Raw genomic sequence first — 16,335 nt, 5'->3', positions numbered from 1 at the left:
CGACCGTGCATAAAATCTTTTGCGAGTTAATTTTTAATAAATTACTTTACAATAAAGCAAACAGAAAACAAAATAGTTTATACAGCGTTGTGTGAAGGAACTCTTTCTTCTATCGCCCACCATTTTGAATTGACATCTAATACAAAATGTAGAAATTTCCATTTCAAAGTTTAAAATGTTTACCAAATAGTGATGATATGTTGATCATTGATACCTTTGGCAATCATAGAGAACTTCACCTCCATGCATCCTATGGTTGGATTCGTTCCCTTAAATCATTTTTCAGATGTACTTATTAGTCATGTCAAACCAAGAAATAATCAGAATAAAATGCCCAAACTCACCCTTTTTATTCAAGGTAATAGATTACAACAATTACAATTGACACTGATCCACTTGTATTATTTAGGAACAGCTCTCATTGCTGTGAAAAAAATTGATAAGGAATAATTGAAAAGTTAAAAAAAATAATAATAATAATTTTTAAGGGGATCATTGGTCAGGCACTGTAAGAAAGTAACTCGACATTGCTTTTCTGAACCTTTTCTTGTACAGGTTGGGAGAGATAACTGTTGGAGATTCATTTTTGGGTCCACCAAGGATACCTGATGCCTTCACCCATGTCTCCAAATGCTTGTCCCATGTATATTGCCTTATGTAATCAATGATCCCTAAAACCAGTTCCTTCCTCTCCTCATCCACCCCAACCAGCAACGAATAATCCATAACATCAATTGACTGTGAGAGATAACAGAACCAGAATAAAGAAAAGCAATTAAGAATATTGAATGACTGAGGGAACACCAAACAAATTATATCCATAATACATCTATATCATGAGCTTGTGGAAAATTACCGCTAGAAAGGCTGTATCGTTCCAAACTGCTCTCTCTAGGACTTTCTTGGCCCTACTCCCAAGAAATATGGGTTTTGTGCGCAGTGCTTCCAATAGATTCATATCCCATAGCACATTGTTCTCCCCTGTTGTATCTGGATTGCAGCGAGATCGAGAGGAGCCCTTTAGATCATAGACCTTTGAGATACTTCTCCTGAAGAAGAGATTCTCCATCACCATTAAATCCATTTTTGTCTCCTTCCCGCCTTTTGAATTCTTCACAGTGACCTAGAAAAGAGAATATATATATAAGCAGACGGAAAAATGAGAGAGTATCTCTATAACCACAAACAACAACACAGATCAAGGCTCAACCTTATAAATACCAAGGACTTTAGCCAGGCAAGTTGGGCTTCCTGAAGTAAGAGAATCTGTCAAATATTTGAAATATTCCAGTGCAAACTCCCCAAAAGAATCCAACTCTGTCTTAGTGACTTGTTTTATAATAAACCTCTCATCCAATGACTTTGCAAAATACACATTGCTCTTCCCACCCTGAGCACTCCAACTTCTGCAACGGCTTATTGAACGTATGAAATCTACTTCATTAGGACAGCATTTCTTCCTAAGAGTATCAAATTGCTTAGCAAAATAACAGGTAACTGAGAATTTTGTTTTGCCTGTGGAAGATGACTTGTCCTCAAAAGAGATCTTGACATGAGGAGATCTCTTGTGATCTGAGAAAAGGCTCCCTATTGTCGATGATACATCATCAGATCCATAACTTCGTTGGAGGATGTCATCTGAGTCTACAGGGCCAAGGGACTGCCAAATTGAAAATGTAGAAGCTGACGCATGATTATAACCTGATAAATTGTAGTAGGCATCCTCTTTGTTGCTCTCATTTGCACTCCATCCTCCTTCATGCTCATTCAATTTAGCCATCCATTCCTCATAGTCCTTGGAAATAAGAGCATAGGAAATGACACTGGTGGGTTCCTCGTCATAAACAGCAATAACAATGTTATTCTGGCCTGTTTGTGGAAGTAATAATCGAACTCCTTCACTAGCCATAAATGCAGCAGAGGAGATGAAAGAAGGGGCGGGATTGATGATATTTAATTTCTTGATCTCTCTTGTCGAGACATGAGAGTAGGTCCTTCGCATTTTAGCAGCAGGATTTCTAACCACACTCCTGTAATCTCCAGAAGCTTGGAAAGACCTAAGCGAGGATAAATGCGATGAGGACTGTCCTTTCCGTATACTATCCTGGATTCTTAATGCAGAATCGAATGAATATACTCTCACAGGAGACATGAGCCTTCTGACAGATGGATGATTCCTCTGACTTATAAGCCCAACTGAACCATGGTGGTTCCCATCTGGTTGTGATGCTTGAAGAAACAGAGCATCCACAGGTCGTGGTCTCGTACCTGTCCATGCTGAATCTATTTTAACAGAAAGAGTCGAAGTAGAAGGGAGATTCTCCAAGGATGTATTCTCAACTGGAACCTCTCCATCTACTTGAATGTCCTGCAACCGATGATGATGGCCAGAGGTCATCTCAAGATCTTCAAGATGATCACCCTTGACAGACATGATTGTCGATGAGTCCATTTTGGTCAGTTGATTTGAGCCAATCTCCAGGGGTTGCAAATTAGGCTCTTCCATTAGCCCTGACTTATTTTCTTCATGACCAGAGCCGAGTTCATTTCTCCATTGTCTTAACTCATGAGTAGAAGGAGACTTGGAAATTGAACTCTTTCTTCTAAGAAGACAGTCCAATGAACATAATTTGCTATCCCAAACAAAAGAATTAATTAAGAGGCAGCGTCTCAAATGGTTGAGCTCTAAAATGTCAACTGATGTCTGACCTGGGTGGCGATCCTCTATGCTAGATGATTGTAACAAATTCTGTCAATATGCAAGTGAGACAAGTTTAATGCATGGCATGCTTCAATAATTCAGGGGCTTCAAAGATATAGACATCAGTGAATTGGAAAATTTTATGGAAAAAATGTGTTTAAGATCAAATCTTTAACAGATACTTACATCGTATTCATTTTTCTCCTTTTTCATAAGATCTTTCAGCTCCATAACACGATTATGAAATTCAGTCATATCTGTAGGTTCATGCCCAACAGATGTACTTTTCTTTTCAATGCTTTGGAGTACATCAAATATCTCGGTATACAACGAGTCCTTTTTCTTGGAAAGCTAGAAAAGAGGGACAGTCATCGCCATGAGATCAACTTGAGATAAGAAAATTTACAAAGATAATAGAACAGTTACCAAGAAGACAAAAGGAGGGGCAAAATTAATATAAAAGATGCCAAAACAAGCTCAAGCTTTCAGATCAAATCTTATTGAAGCTGCACGTGGCCACAAGTTTAAACCCAGCACATCCACTAAGAGTGGATGGAACAGAACGGTGAGAAGCCGAGAAAGAAGTCATTATATATTGAACATAATTTGAAAGTAGTACTGGACTAGCAGTTTAGATTGCAGACCTCCTCTGATTCTTTTTGGACCCATCTTTGTTGAACATGCCCATTGAATTCCAAAACTGAGGGAGGTAAATGAACAGAGAGGATGTCAATAGGGGCATAACGGAAGAATGCAACCATGCTCCCAGATCTGTTAAGAGAGAATCTGATCAACGGTTTACATTATATTATATTATATTATATATATATATATATATATTTTTTTTTTCATGGAGAAGATTAGGGGAGACTAACTTCACGGCACATACCCATAGAAACGAAGGCAGTCCCTCTGAAGAGAATGACCACAGCTTGCAACACGATTAGCAGTCGTGTGATTTGAAAAGCTAAGCTCCAAAAATTTTCCAAAAGAAAGCCCCCATGCAGCATCTGACATAACCACTCTACGAGTTGCAGGTGGAACACCATCCTTATGTGCACACTTGAGGCATCGGTGCCACATCCAGATCTTTCCGTCGCGCTCTCCAGATAACTTCACAGAGGGAACACTCTTAACATATATTGTAAGACTGCCTAGCTGGTGGGTATAGCATAGAACATGAGCTTTTGGAGGTTCACAAGCCCGGCAGAAGGTTGCCTGGCAATGTCAAAAGCAATGAGTCTAAGATTCCATACTGAAAATGAGTACAACAAAGTTCAGCAAGATCCCAGTTACAGAATCAGACCTGATCAAACAAGTCATCATGAAGAAACCTTCCAAGGGGTTTATCAAAATTGCCATAGAACTTGATACGAAAGAGCTGTGATCGTTCACAAACCGTTCCTTTCTGCACACAAGGGCTAGAAAAGGAAACCAATATGCTCTGATGATTGTCAGCAACTGAGAAATATTCTCCCATGACCTCATTCAAACCAACCCCTTCAGTGTTCATGAGCTCAGGAACTCCTCCCAGCTGCTTATGATTTCTTATCATCACGTCCTCTTGAATGGAGGCTTCCAGTAATTCATGTTGAAAATGACTTCCAATATTAGAAGGAAGCACAGAAGAGCCCCTTAAGGCATCATATTGCATCTGGGTACGTTGTTGCTTAGCAACAAGTGGGGCTGAATGCTCAATGTGTGAATCCTGGAGGATCATACCAACCCCAGGGTCAATAGCACCAGGAGAGGACACAGACATATGACCCGTATGAATATGCTGACATATGGGTTCAATTTCTGTGTGTGTCAAAAGACCTGTGAGTGTCTCATTTTGAGTAAAGACATCTGAAGTTGGATGATAAGATGATGTCCCCAGTGGGTCACATGCACCGACACGGTGGGATTCATCAGTTAGATCCTGGCAAACAGTAGACAGAGTTGAACCAGAGATTACTGAAATGGAATGATTGGATCTGGTCATCCTCTCTGGTATTGTAATTGGAGATTTCAGTGCCATCTTAGGCAGACTTGCACCCTCATCAGCAAGGAAGGAAGTCTCCAGAGACAAATGATAGGCTGCAAATACTGCATATTGAACTACATGTTTAACCTTCTTTAGTTCTTCCCGACATGTGCCCCTCAGAAGGACCTATGGAGAAACAATAGAATAAGTTAATCAATGCTTAATAACGCTACCTAACAAAACGGTAAACAGACACTTGACACAAACAAACAAACAAACAATATATATATATATATATATAGTAAGCTAAGATATATTAAGTTATTTATTTGGAAATTGCAGCCTGCCAACAGTAAATGGAACTGATGGATTCAGTAGTATAATTTTATATTTAAATATCACAAGAGCAATAAATGGTCCATATGAAAGTTCAGATAGAAGTGAGTTATATGACTATCAACTGTAAAAAAAAGTATACTTAAGATAGCCACACAATGTCTTCTACATCAAAGATCTCCTCTTAAAATTGGATAGGAAAGGTGCACCATATTCCACTAGGTGCTTACGCAGTTTCTTAACCCAGTTGAAAGAAACCTAGCACCATACAATACATAAGAAATAGAAGTGATTTATGAACGTCCGTACAAATGTAACTTTATTGAAGAAAATAGTAAAAATAAAATAAGAATAGTCAAAATAAGATAGTTGGCACTGCTAATCTGGATGATATCAGGGAAGACCAAAATGGTGAATGACATTCAAGAAACCTAGGAAAAGCTCCAAAAGGTGATAAAATAAGGAGAGACCACACTAGTGCAGGCAAAGTATCTAAAGGGAAAAGAAAAGCAGAGAAGAACACATCAAAGCAGGCAAACAAATTAGCAGAGGAACAGAAGAATAGGATTTGATAGAAAACCACATTAGCACACAAATATTAAATAGGGAACTGACATCTCTAAGATGAAGACCCTTCAAAATCAACAACAAAACACTAGAAACTGACAAACAAGAAGCAGACCACTACTAACCGGCATAGATATAGATGGAAAAAAGGGCATACCCAGTGCAGGAGGCTCTTGCCACTGCAGGGTCAGGGGAGGGTCATAATGTACACAGCTTTACCCACGCTTCGTGGAGAGGCTGTTTCCAAAGAATCGAATCCATGACAACTTGGTCATGATGGAGCAACCTTACCGTTGCACCAAGGTCCACCATCCACAGATATAGATGGAAAAATTTACCCAAAAAAAAACAAGAGTTAGAGCAGAAAGTAGCAACATGGCTTATCATAGGAAATATGTTACGGGCTTAAGATATATGGCATCGGCACAAGAGTATTGCGTGGGTTCCAGGTGGACATAGGAGGCTAAGATGCAGTAGTATTTATCTAAATTACGTTTATTGAATTAAATATGTTTGTTTTAATTATGTAAGTAGTTATACCTATTGGGAAGTTACCTAAGTAGGAGTATTAGGAGTTGGGAAGTATAAGGGAAAGTGGAAGGTTGGTTACAGTGTAACTTCTATCTCTATCTAATCCTATTTAATAGGATGGAAACTAATGAAGAGATAAGAATTACTAACCAAAAATTATCTCAACTCTTTTGAGACGAGGGCTGGCGACCTCCTAACCACTCCATTGATTCTTGAATTACTTGCTGCTTGTTATCTCCTTTTCTCCACGATAGGTAGTAGACGAGGAAATCGGTGCACGTACCAGCCTGGTATCAGAGCAGGGATATGGACTAGCGGGTAGAGAGGCTTGAAGATGACATGAATTCGCTTAATGAAGGGCAGAAGAAAATCCTTCTTGAGCAGAAGCAGATCCTTTCCAAGCTCAATGAGATCTTTGAAAGATATAGCACGTAATCCCCTCTCAGTCAGAATGAAGTCAGTGAGAGCTCCAGAGCTTCGACACAGCCGCAAGGTATTTGACCTCTGGACAACAACCCAATTCAGCACTCTACCACTTCACAACATACATTCACCCCCAAGTTGGTGAAGCTGAATTTTCCGTGTTACAATGGAGAAGAAGATACTGCCAGCTGGCCCTATTGGGCTGAACAGTTTTTCAAGTTTCACCAAACACCGATTGAGGAAATAGTGGATCTGGCTTCTTTCCACTTGGAAGGAGACGCGCAGATGTGGTTCCAAATCTTTAAGCAAGATCAAGGAACACTAGACTGGCACACCTTTTGCGATGAGTTGCATTCTCGCTTTGGACCGACCCCCTTTCAAGATTTCTTTGGGGAGCTTGCCAAGTTGCTGCAACTTGGTACTGTACGAGACTATCAATCCCGGTTGAAAAGCTCCTCTCCAAGGTGGGGCCTCTTCCACCACACCAGCAAGTGAGGTTTTTTATAAGTGGACTAAACGACCAAGACAAGTCCGACGTCCTAGCTAGTTGCCCCACAACCTTATCTACAACTATTGGATTGGCTCGACTATACGAGGCCCGTGACCAATCACTGGCGAGAAAGAGCATTCCACCTGATGAAGAACCTCTTCCCGTTCGTCGAATCACGTCATCGGAGATACAAGAAAGGCGGGCTAAAGGACTTTGTTACAACTGTAACGATCAGTTTGTGCCGGGACATCGATGCAAGAAATTATTCTTGATCGAGGGTTGTGAAGAGGAAGAAGGGGAGGATTTGGATACTCTGAATAGTCACTTTCCAACAAGTGGTCTTGAGGACAAGAACAAAGTCTAGCAGGGAGGAACTATTACGGGCTTAAGTTATATGGCATCAGCACACGAGCGTTGCGTGGGTTCCAGGAGGACATAGGAGGCTAAGATGTAATAGTATTTATCTAAATTATGTTTATTTTAATTATGTAAGTAGTTATATCAATTGGGAAGTTATGGGAAGTTACAGGAAGTTACCTAAGTAGGAGTATTCTATCTAATCCTATTTAATAGGATGGAAACTAATGAAGAGATAATAATTATTAACCTAAAATTATCTCAAATTCTTTTGAGATGAGGGCTGGCAACCTCCTAACCACACCATTGATTCTTGAATTACTTGTTGCTTGTTATCTCCTTTTCTCCACGATAGGTAGTAGACAAGGAAAGTCGGTGCACGTACCAAAACATGCCAGGAGGCTTAAGGAAAAGGGTATTCACTGCCATCATGTAGTTGATACTAGACAACCAAATCAAAGGTATTGAATGAAATAAGAAACTGCACTATATGCAAAGAAATTCTTTATCCTCGTGCTCAATATCGAGTTTGGTATATCACTCTACAAAAGAGTGACCTAGACAGATGCACCAGGGGGGGAGAGAGAGAGAGAGAGAGAGAGAGAGAGCATACGAAATATTAAAATCCAACTTTCATCCAAAATTACAACTGATGCCATAATCAAAGGAAAGCCCATCCTCCCCACTCCTTTGTGCCTATTTATCCATTGTTCCAATGTTGTTGAGAATGGTCCAGGCCTCATACCACCTTGGCCAGACGACTGAAAAGTTTAACTGCCCATTCCTTCAATCTGAACTGGAATCTTTGTGTGTGAAGGTCTATAACCCTCCTAACCTCTCTATAAAAGGGTTGTGCATGTAAGCATTTTGAAGAAGTCAAGAAATTGAATGAAATTTGGTTTTTACCATTGTTCTGTCAAAGATAGACTACAATGAGAAGTTGTTCCCAGTGAGATCCTAGATTGCTAGGGTGGTTGGTGAGATACTAGCCTAGGCTTGGGGTGAGACTCTTCAAGCCATATCTTTCTATTTTTATCTTATGTACTCTATTCTATCCATGCAAATATCGATAAGTTTTGAAGTTGTTCAATCATTTATTTGAAGTTTAGTTGAAGATATTCCCTGTTGTACATCATCTCTTATTCAAATCTGAAGTTTCATTTAAATCTGATCACTTTTGGGTGCTGAGATCCTGTTATCTTGGATTGATTCCAAAACTTATTATCAAGTTAAACCAGTCTCCATTAATAATCCCTTATCCAAATCTGGAAGAGGATCCCAAAACAAACTAGACATGACATAGAATCATAAGAAACCATCTATGTGGAAGGGAGCAAATCATACAACCCGGAAATTTGAATTGATCATACAAAAATCTTATGTTGAATCACATATCTTAATAATGACAAATATCATAAAAGGATGCTATGTAAACATTACCGTGCAACCCAAGCGCCTTGGACAACCTTCAAAAAACATCAAGGTCTTAGACGATTTCTTATTAGGCTGACTTGAAGAAGTACATTCTTCAGAAACTCTCTCCAATCGAAAATTTTCACAGTGTCCTAATCGTGCTTTGGGAAGATTATCAATTGATGGAACAATAAGAGCACCAGTACACCTAGCTATGCGCTCCAATAATGGTCTCTTTACATTCAATACTAAGGAAATTTCCTTCTCCAGAAGATATTCCTGAGCATATGAAGATACGCTTTTCTCTACCAGTAGAACATTAGGGTGATGGGTCTCTATCTTTGAAACAACCATCTTGAGATGATCGATTTCCTACCACAAAACAAAAAGAGCCAAAAGCCTCAATGTTATTGACTTATCTAACAACAACGGAAAGGAAATAATGACGTATAAAGACTGGAGAAACCTGTTGGAGTAAGGTATCAAAAGATGCCAATTGATTTGAAACTCTTTGGTACTCTAATGCTCCAGCCAAGAGAAGCAACGTAGGGTTTCTGTATTGTGATGTCATGCGTTTGTGTTTTATATTTTTTGTACAAACCACTCCCTTAATAAGGGTGCTATGATGAAGAGAAAAGAGAATATATGAAAGTGTTAGTTTCAATAAATATACAGGAAAAAGGAAAAGATGTCAAGTATCCAAAATCAACCTTAGCTTGTTAAAAGTCATACCTTTCACTTGGAGTTCCTGACAGTATACACTTAACCTTTACATAATCACCGGGATCCATACTGCCTCCCCTGCTTGTATCTGGTTTCACAAAATTAGCAGCTTGCCATGCAACTGATGTAACTATGTCCAGCCAATCTTCCCCACCATTGTCATTTCCTATAAAGATGCCTTCACCTTGTAACAATTGTGATACAAGAGCTCTAAAATGCCCATGTATCACAGCTCTAAGAGGTTCCTTCCTTCCATCATTCAGCTTCTGTCCAACTGGGAACATATCGCTGTTAAGACTACTAGATGAGAACATATCATCTGTTGCTCCAACATCATCATCCTCAACATAATATGCAAAGTAATTGTTCTCTGACTCATCCTCTTCATCATCAGCCGGTGGAGGAGACCAAATCAGATCATTGTTTTCAATATCTAATGGCTGCTGTACCTCTTCATCATCGGAGCAATAATCGGTGGTTTCTAGAACCTTGCATTCTGTCTCTGGCCTTCTTAAACTGGCCATAGTCTCTTGATTAAGGGAAGCATCATTCTGGTTCGCTGGGCTTCCCATCTGCGCCTGCTGTTTAAAATAGCTTGCCCTAGGAGTGCGAGTCATTCTATAAGGGCTTCCCATAGGACTTGAACCTCCTGATGTGACACTGTAAAACTCATATCTAGCACTAACACTATCTATATCAGAAGCATCTTGGAAGTATTCACTTGATGGACTAAAAAAATGCCTCCCAGTCTCCTCTCCATCTTCCTCATCACTCCTACATTCAAATGAAATGGTGATATTAAACATTCATGATGCATCAATGAAAAGAAGCAAATTTGTTGGACAAAGTGTATTAGAAAAAGAACTCAAAAGCCACCTATGGCACAAGTTACAGACTAAAGAAAAATTCATCTTTTGCTTGCTCTACTGGACATATATAAAAACAAAAATAAAATAAACTAAAAAACGTACGAACACACCTGCTAGAAGAGCAACGAATAGACATTGGAGATAGGTAACTAATGGATGAACCCATACTGTAGCCAGCAACTGCATGGGGAGAAGAACCATGACTTTCTGCTTCAAGAAAGTGTGTGAGATGATCACTCTGAAACGTTTTGCTATTATTTTCATCATTTAAAATATCACTACTTAAACAAGAAACTGCCTGTTCAGGACTCCACTGAATAGATGAATGATCAATTTTATCATTGTACTGTCCCCCAGCTTCATGCCCAATGTTAACCTCAAAGCAGAAGTTGCAACATTTGATTAGTCTCTCAGCCTTGGTGGTATTTTCCCAACCATCTGATACAACAGAAGCACCAACTGCCTGCACACATTTCCCGCACAACACACGACCACAGCTTTGACAATGATAGTGAAGGCTGAACTCTGTTAAGCGTATTTCACAATTACAACACATCCTGCAACTGTTGTCAGGCATCCAGACTTCCCCGGACATACTGGATAAGTCAATTCCTCCCCAAGGGATCCAAGATCTAGCTTTGTCTATCAGATCTCCCATAGAGGGCAATTGCTTCCAGGCATAACAATAAGTCTCTCCAGCAATCAAAACCCGTTACAAACGTCTCTTCTTCTTCTTCTAAGAACTATTATATTCCTTATTCTCAAAAAGGTAAAAAATTTAACAAAATGAAAATTATAGAATTGATAGCAAATCTATGAATTTTCTTTGAAAAAAAATTAGTTTTTTTTTTTCACCCAACCAAAATGTGTTGAAAACTATCAAACCCACGATAAAAACGGTGAGTAAGCTTTCAAGGAATTTGGCAAAGGACAAAGTTAAGAGGTTTGGATTGTAACCTTCCAAAAAACAAAAAACCAATGGAAGAACCACCTATATCCCTTACTGGAGACTGAAGAAAGTCATAAGCAATCCAGTGTATCTCCAAATATAACAAGTAAAACAAGCATACACCCCTATAGAGAATCAGAAAAAAAAAAAATCTCAGGGATCAAGCAACAAAAGAAAGCATGAAACATATACAATTTACATCAAAACAAATAGTAGATTGGTTGACAAAAACACCACTTTCAGTTTCAAAAACAGCTGGGAGCAAACAGGTTCCCTAATTCACCTACCACAACAATAGAAATGGCAAAAAAATCCTATATAAGACCTGCTAATCGATCCCTGAATTGTCAAGAATGCATTCGATGAACGATTCAAGCATCAAGTAAACAAAACCCAATTCGGAAAGAGAAACCGCCTAATTACTTAGATCAACAGTTGTGAAGCAGCCCAAATCACACCAGAAATTCCAGAACCATAAATACCCGTTTCAGTTCTTCACAGAAAAATTGCGCCACTTTTTAAAAGAATCCTCAAAACAAAACAGACCAAAAATTCAAAGAAGAAGAACTCATCTGAAGTAGGTAATCTGCTAAATAACGGGGAGTATGAGAAGCAATAGCAGAAGAAGAAGAAGTACGGAGAAGGATCTGTCTCTCCCGGTATCCATTCGCATCTCGAACGGCACTACCCACTGCTTTTCTCCCATCTTTCCCGGCGAAGTTTTCATTCCCCTCTCAAAAATATTTAAAAAAATTCACATTTAAGAAAAAACAGCTCTCTTCACACATTACCCATATTTATAATGTATTTTAAATACAAGTATTTAACTCCCCCTTGTTGTATTTTAATCCTCTTAGTTGTTTAATGACTTAGTTTTAATTTAATTAATTTAATTTAATCTAATCTCTTTTTCAATATCCGTCTCAGCAATCAGTCAGCAGCAGGGTAAAGTATCACGGAGGAAGGCCGAAGGAATAATCAGGGTGAGACTTTTGAGAGAGAGAGAGAGAGAGAAAGAAAAGATTGGTTTGGAATTGTTTGGCAAAGGGCTACATCTGACCAATGTGGCGTGCCGAAAGAGTGGATTTTTCGTTGAAATCTATCCCCTTTAGCATTTTATCCACCTTGTTTGTGACTTCATCTTCTTGGATTTTTCTCATATTTTAAAAGCAAACCACCAATTATGATAAAGAGTTGTGTCACCTCTCCCCCTTTTTGTAGCCAAAGGATTAAGGATTTACAGGGGCCGTCCCCTATTAATTTCATCATCATTCATCATCCATATGGATAATTATAAGGGAAAATTTTTGTATCGATCATCACCTTCTTACATAAGTTTTTTTTCTTTTATATTTGATCATATAGATCTTATGTGGTTGATATCATTTTTATGTGTTGTCTTTGGTACCCATATGTTGGCATCGTGGTGAATCCTCTCCCTAATTATAATTAGGGCAAGAGAATGTTGTCTGGTTGTGAAGTATTTGCATTAGTGTGAGGGCCAATGAGAGAGCACACGCAAAAGCATCAACATAGATATTAATTTTTATTTAATGGGGTAGGGTGATACTTTCACACACTTTTATGTCTGGGCAAATGAGCCATGCGACTAAAGTAACATACTTTTTCCCTTATAATTAATCCCTTTTTTTTTTTTTTTTTTGTAGAAATTATAATTAACTTTAATTAACACAATACTGGATTATGTAAATGCTGAAAAAACCTTTGCTTGCAAATAGGTCCGTCAATATGCCATATTTTAATGCAAATCCAATTCATAATGGCGCCTGATCAAGAAAATTTGGATAGGACAATATCTGATCTAATTAGAACAATCATTTATAGATGTCCAATATATTTTTTTTTTTGGTGAATTTTATTCATGCCCAGTTAATGATAGTATGAATATGGATTATGATATATTTAATCAGATTAAGATCAGCTTGATTATACATTGAGCAAGAGTTGAGCAAGTGTTCTTTGTGGAGCAGAGGGTAATCTAGCACCTCTCGCTCTCTGTCTCTCGATCTCTCCTAGGCAAATAGATCATTTCATGTGGGGAGGAGGGAGTCAGAGAGCAGGAGGTGCTAGCACGCACATCCTTTGCTCCATACAAAAAACAGTACCTTATAAGTTATATATGTTGTGTATGTGAATCACATTGGACATGTATTTTTTCAGGTAAGCCATCCAATCCTTGAAATCATAAATCATAACTTGATTATGGTGCAAGTTATAGAATAATAGTCTCACATTGGTATATTAGGTCCTTAGTTCTTTTATATACTTGAGGATGTCTCTAGGGTTTTGGGTTAGATCCTCCAACCCGGTATCAGAGCCCATGGTTCCTTGGTTCTTTCCCTTGCATTATTTTTTCACATGTAAGGCAATGTCTCATTCCACTTAAATGTGAGGGGGTGTTGTGAGTTATAGAATTATAATCCCACATCAGGTTGTTTAAGGAATTCTCTTCACCTAATGCCTTAAAGTTTCGGGTTGATCCATTCAATACATTAACTCATTCAAGATTTAATACTAAAAATAATATATATGGACAGCGTGATTAGCCATTAAATGGATATAACCATATTTGTATCCAAATATTCAGTTATTAACTCTAAAAGAATTTTATTACCCCCACTGGAAAAAAAAAAAAAAACTCTTTTAAGAGTTTAGAGTCCCTAATTGCATATCATAGGGGGAGGGGGATTTAACGGAATGTGGATGTCCTAATTTTCGTACTTGTTTCAAAGCCAATCCAATTGCATATTTGTTTCAAATCCAATCCAATTGCATCCAAATTATTGACAAAAATGGACCAGTCGGACAAAACTTGTGTCGAAATGGAAAATAATTAACCTACGCCACATTTGGATGTGATATTAATTCTGAATTTTGGGCCAAAATTAATTGGTGATCAAAGTCAAGTTTTGATTGATTCTACTACACCTTTGATCCTAGAATATAGCATTAAGATCATTCTAGTTCTTGAACCAAATAATGGGTGATATTGAGAATTATAGTATATGAAGATCAAATCTCAGATTATAATAATTTTACAAGAATATAGATTTTAGAATCTCCTCATAATTCAAAAATATCAATATCATCCCATCCAAACACAAACTATCATCATCCTACTAGTTAAACGAGACATCTCCTTACCACCCCGAAAAAAAAAAAAAAAAAAAAAAAAAAAACAAACAAACAAGATTCATGTCGGAAATAGGATCTAAAAAAAATGGATCGGATCAATTGAGACTGATCTCGATTCCTATCAATCCGAATTGGGCTAACTCTATACCGAAAAACCCTAGATGCCTGAAAGATGACAAACTAGATCTTGATTATGAGCTTTTAAACCTTGGTCGAAATTGCACCAATTGCCTCACTTTGCCATTTTTTTTTTTATTGGTGGAAAAGTATAATTTACTGATTAGATATAATTTGCACAATAGTTTGCAAACAGTCAGTAGAGCACTTGTTTGTTCTAGCATACTTTGCTAGTAAATCCACAGGGCTGAAGTAAGCTCTAGGTTTCTTAATAATTTGTACAGACCGGGAAGAAAGGGTATGGGAAATGTCAAAAAGTAAAGCAAATAATTCCCAAGGCCAGGAAAATCCTTCTGGGTCGGTCAGCCAATTGCAAATCTGTTGTGAGTCGGTCCACAGAGTTACTTGTTGACTGTCCAATGAAAGTGACTTTTCGAGCCCTGCTTGGAATCCTCGAAGTTCCGCTTCTTAGGCTGACCCTACACATCCATAATCCATAGCCAAAGCAAAAAGTTCATGGTTATAAAAAATTAAATAACCCCACCCACCAGAGGAGGAAGTGTTACAAAAACTCCCATCGGATAGCACAACACAATTATCGGGTGATCCTAGTGCCATAAAATATGACAAAGAGAATATGTCCGGGGTGAGGCTAGTAGGGGAAGTTGGAAACTGATTAGGTGTTATGTCAATCGGTTGCACAAGTTGTAGTTCAAATATCCATCGTTGGACATTAAGCATTATGGCCATTGGATTGCCGGATTTTTGTTGAAAAATAACCTGGTTCCTATGGGTCCAGATGAAATATAGAGTTATACCAACGATACTCAACACCTTGTATTGCTCCCTACGATCAATCAGGTCAAGAAAGGTGGAAAAAGCTTCCACCAGTGTAGCAACAGTCAAATTTTCAATCCGAAATCCTAGTGGACCAGCTGCCCATATATGCTTTGTAAATTTGCAGGAAACGAGATGCCAAATAGACTCTTTTTCATCAAAGCAAAATGGGCATTGGTAGAAACTAGGATCCTTCCTAGGAAACTTAGATTTAGTAGCAATTCCCAAATGAAGAAATTTCCATAAGAATAGTCTGAATTTTGGTGGAACCTTTAATTTCCAAATCTTACTCCAAATAGGAGGTGCAGCCCAACCCAAAGGAAGGGATTGCGAAGAAAGGGTTAATGCTACTCGCTTTGTTGTTAAGTTCCCAGATTTGGAAAGGGGAGAGAAAATATGGTCCGCATGTGGGAATTTTGGAAGTGGGATGGATAGGATTGCATTTCTGATATCCTGTGGAAAGAGGGAATTTAATAGAGGTGTATTCCAAGACCTATTGATCAACAAATCTGACACAGGCAGATAGAATGGATGACACTACGTTAACTGGTTGAGAGTTGTAAACGACGATGAGGGAATCCAAGGATCATTCCAAATATGGATACCTGAGCCGTCCCCCATATGCTAGCGGACCATTTTGCGGAAACATGGGAGCACAGCACAGATACTATTCTAAGTCCAAGAACCAGATTTGAACTTCGAAAGTGGATTAAGAAGAGATGAGTGTGGGAAATATTTACTCTTAAGCAAGAATGCCCACAGAGACTTAGGCTCCTTAATCAACCGCCAGGTTAACTTAAGAATCAGTGCTCGATTATGGTCCCAATGTGACCGGATCCCCAAACCCCCAAACTTAGTATGTTGACAAATAGAACTCCAAGGGATCAAAGGTGGGGATTT

General features: G+C 38.5%; 1 protein-coding gene across 1 annotated transcript; it reads right to left on the bottom strand.

Moving 5' to 3' along the window:
* Positions 1-323: 323 nt before the first annotated feature.
* LOC122650602 (putative 1-phosphatidylinositol-3-phosphate 5-kinase FAB1C) lies at positions 324-11,729 on the bottom strand. The gene is made up of 11 exons (XM_043844002.1): positions 10,487-11,729; positions 9,517-10,281; positions 9,251-9,404; positions 8,812-9,156; positions 4,008-4,853; positions 3,591-3,919; positions 3,346-3,472; positions 2,888-3,052; positions 1,211-2,749; positions 857-1,123; positions 324-738 (listed from the first exon to the last, which is right to left on the bottom strand). The coding sequence occupies exons 1-11, from the start codon at positions 11,032-11,034 to the stop codon at positions 493-495; spliced, it is 5,331 nt and encodes a 1,776-aa protein (XP_043699937.1). The 5' UTR covers positions 11,035-11,729; the 3' UTR covers positions 324-492.
* Positions 11,730-16,335: the final 4,606 nt, after the last annotated feature.

The sequence above is a fragment of the Telopea speciosissima genome, chromosome 2 (genome assembly GCF_018873765.1).
Source record: "Telopea speciosissima isolate NSW1024214 ecotype Mountain lineage chromosome 2, Tspe_v1, whole genome shotgun sequence".
Classification (NCBI taxonomy): Eukaryota; Viridiplantae; Streptophyta; class Magnoliopsida; order Proteales; family Proteaceae; genus Telopea; species Telopea speciosissima.
Note: the sequence above shows the minus strand (reverse complement) of the source record. Positions and strands in the feature narration are given on the sequence as shown.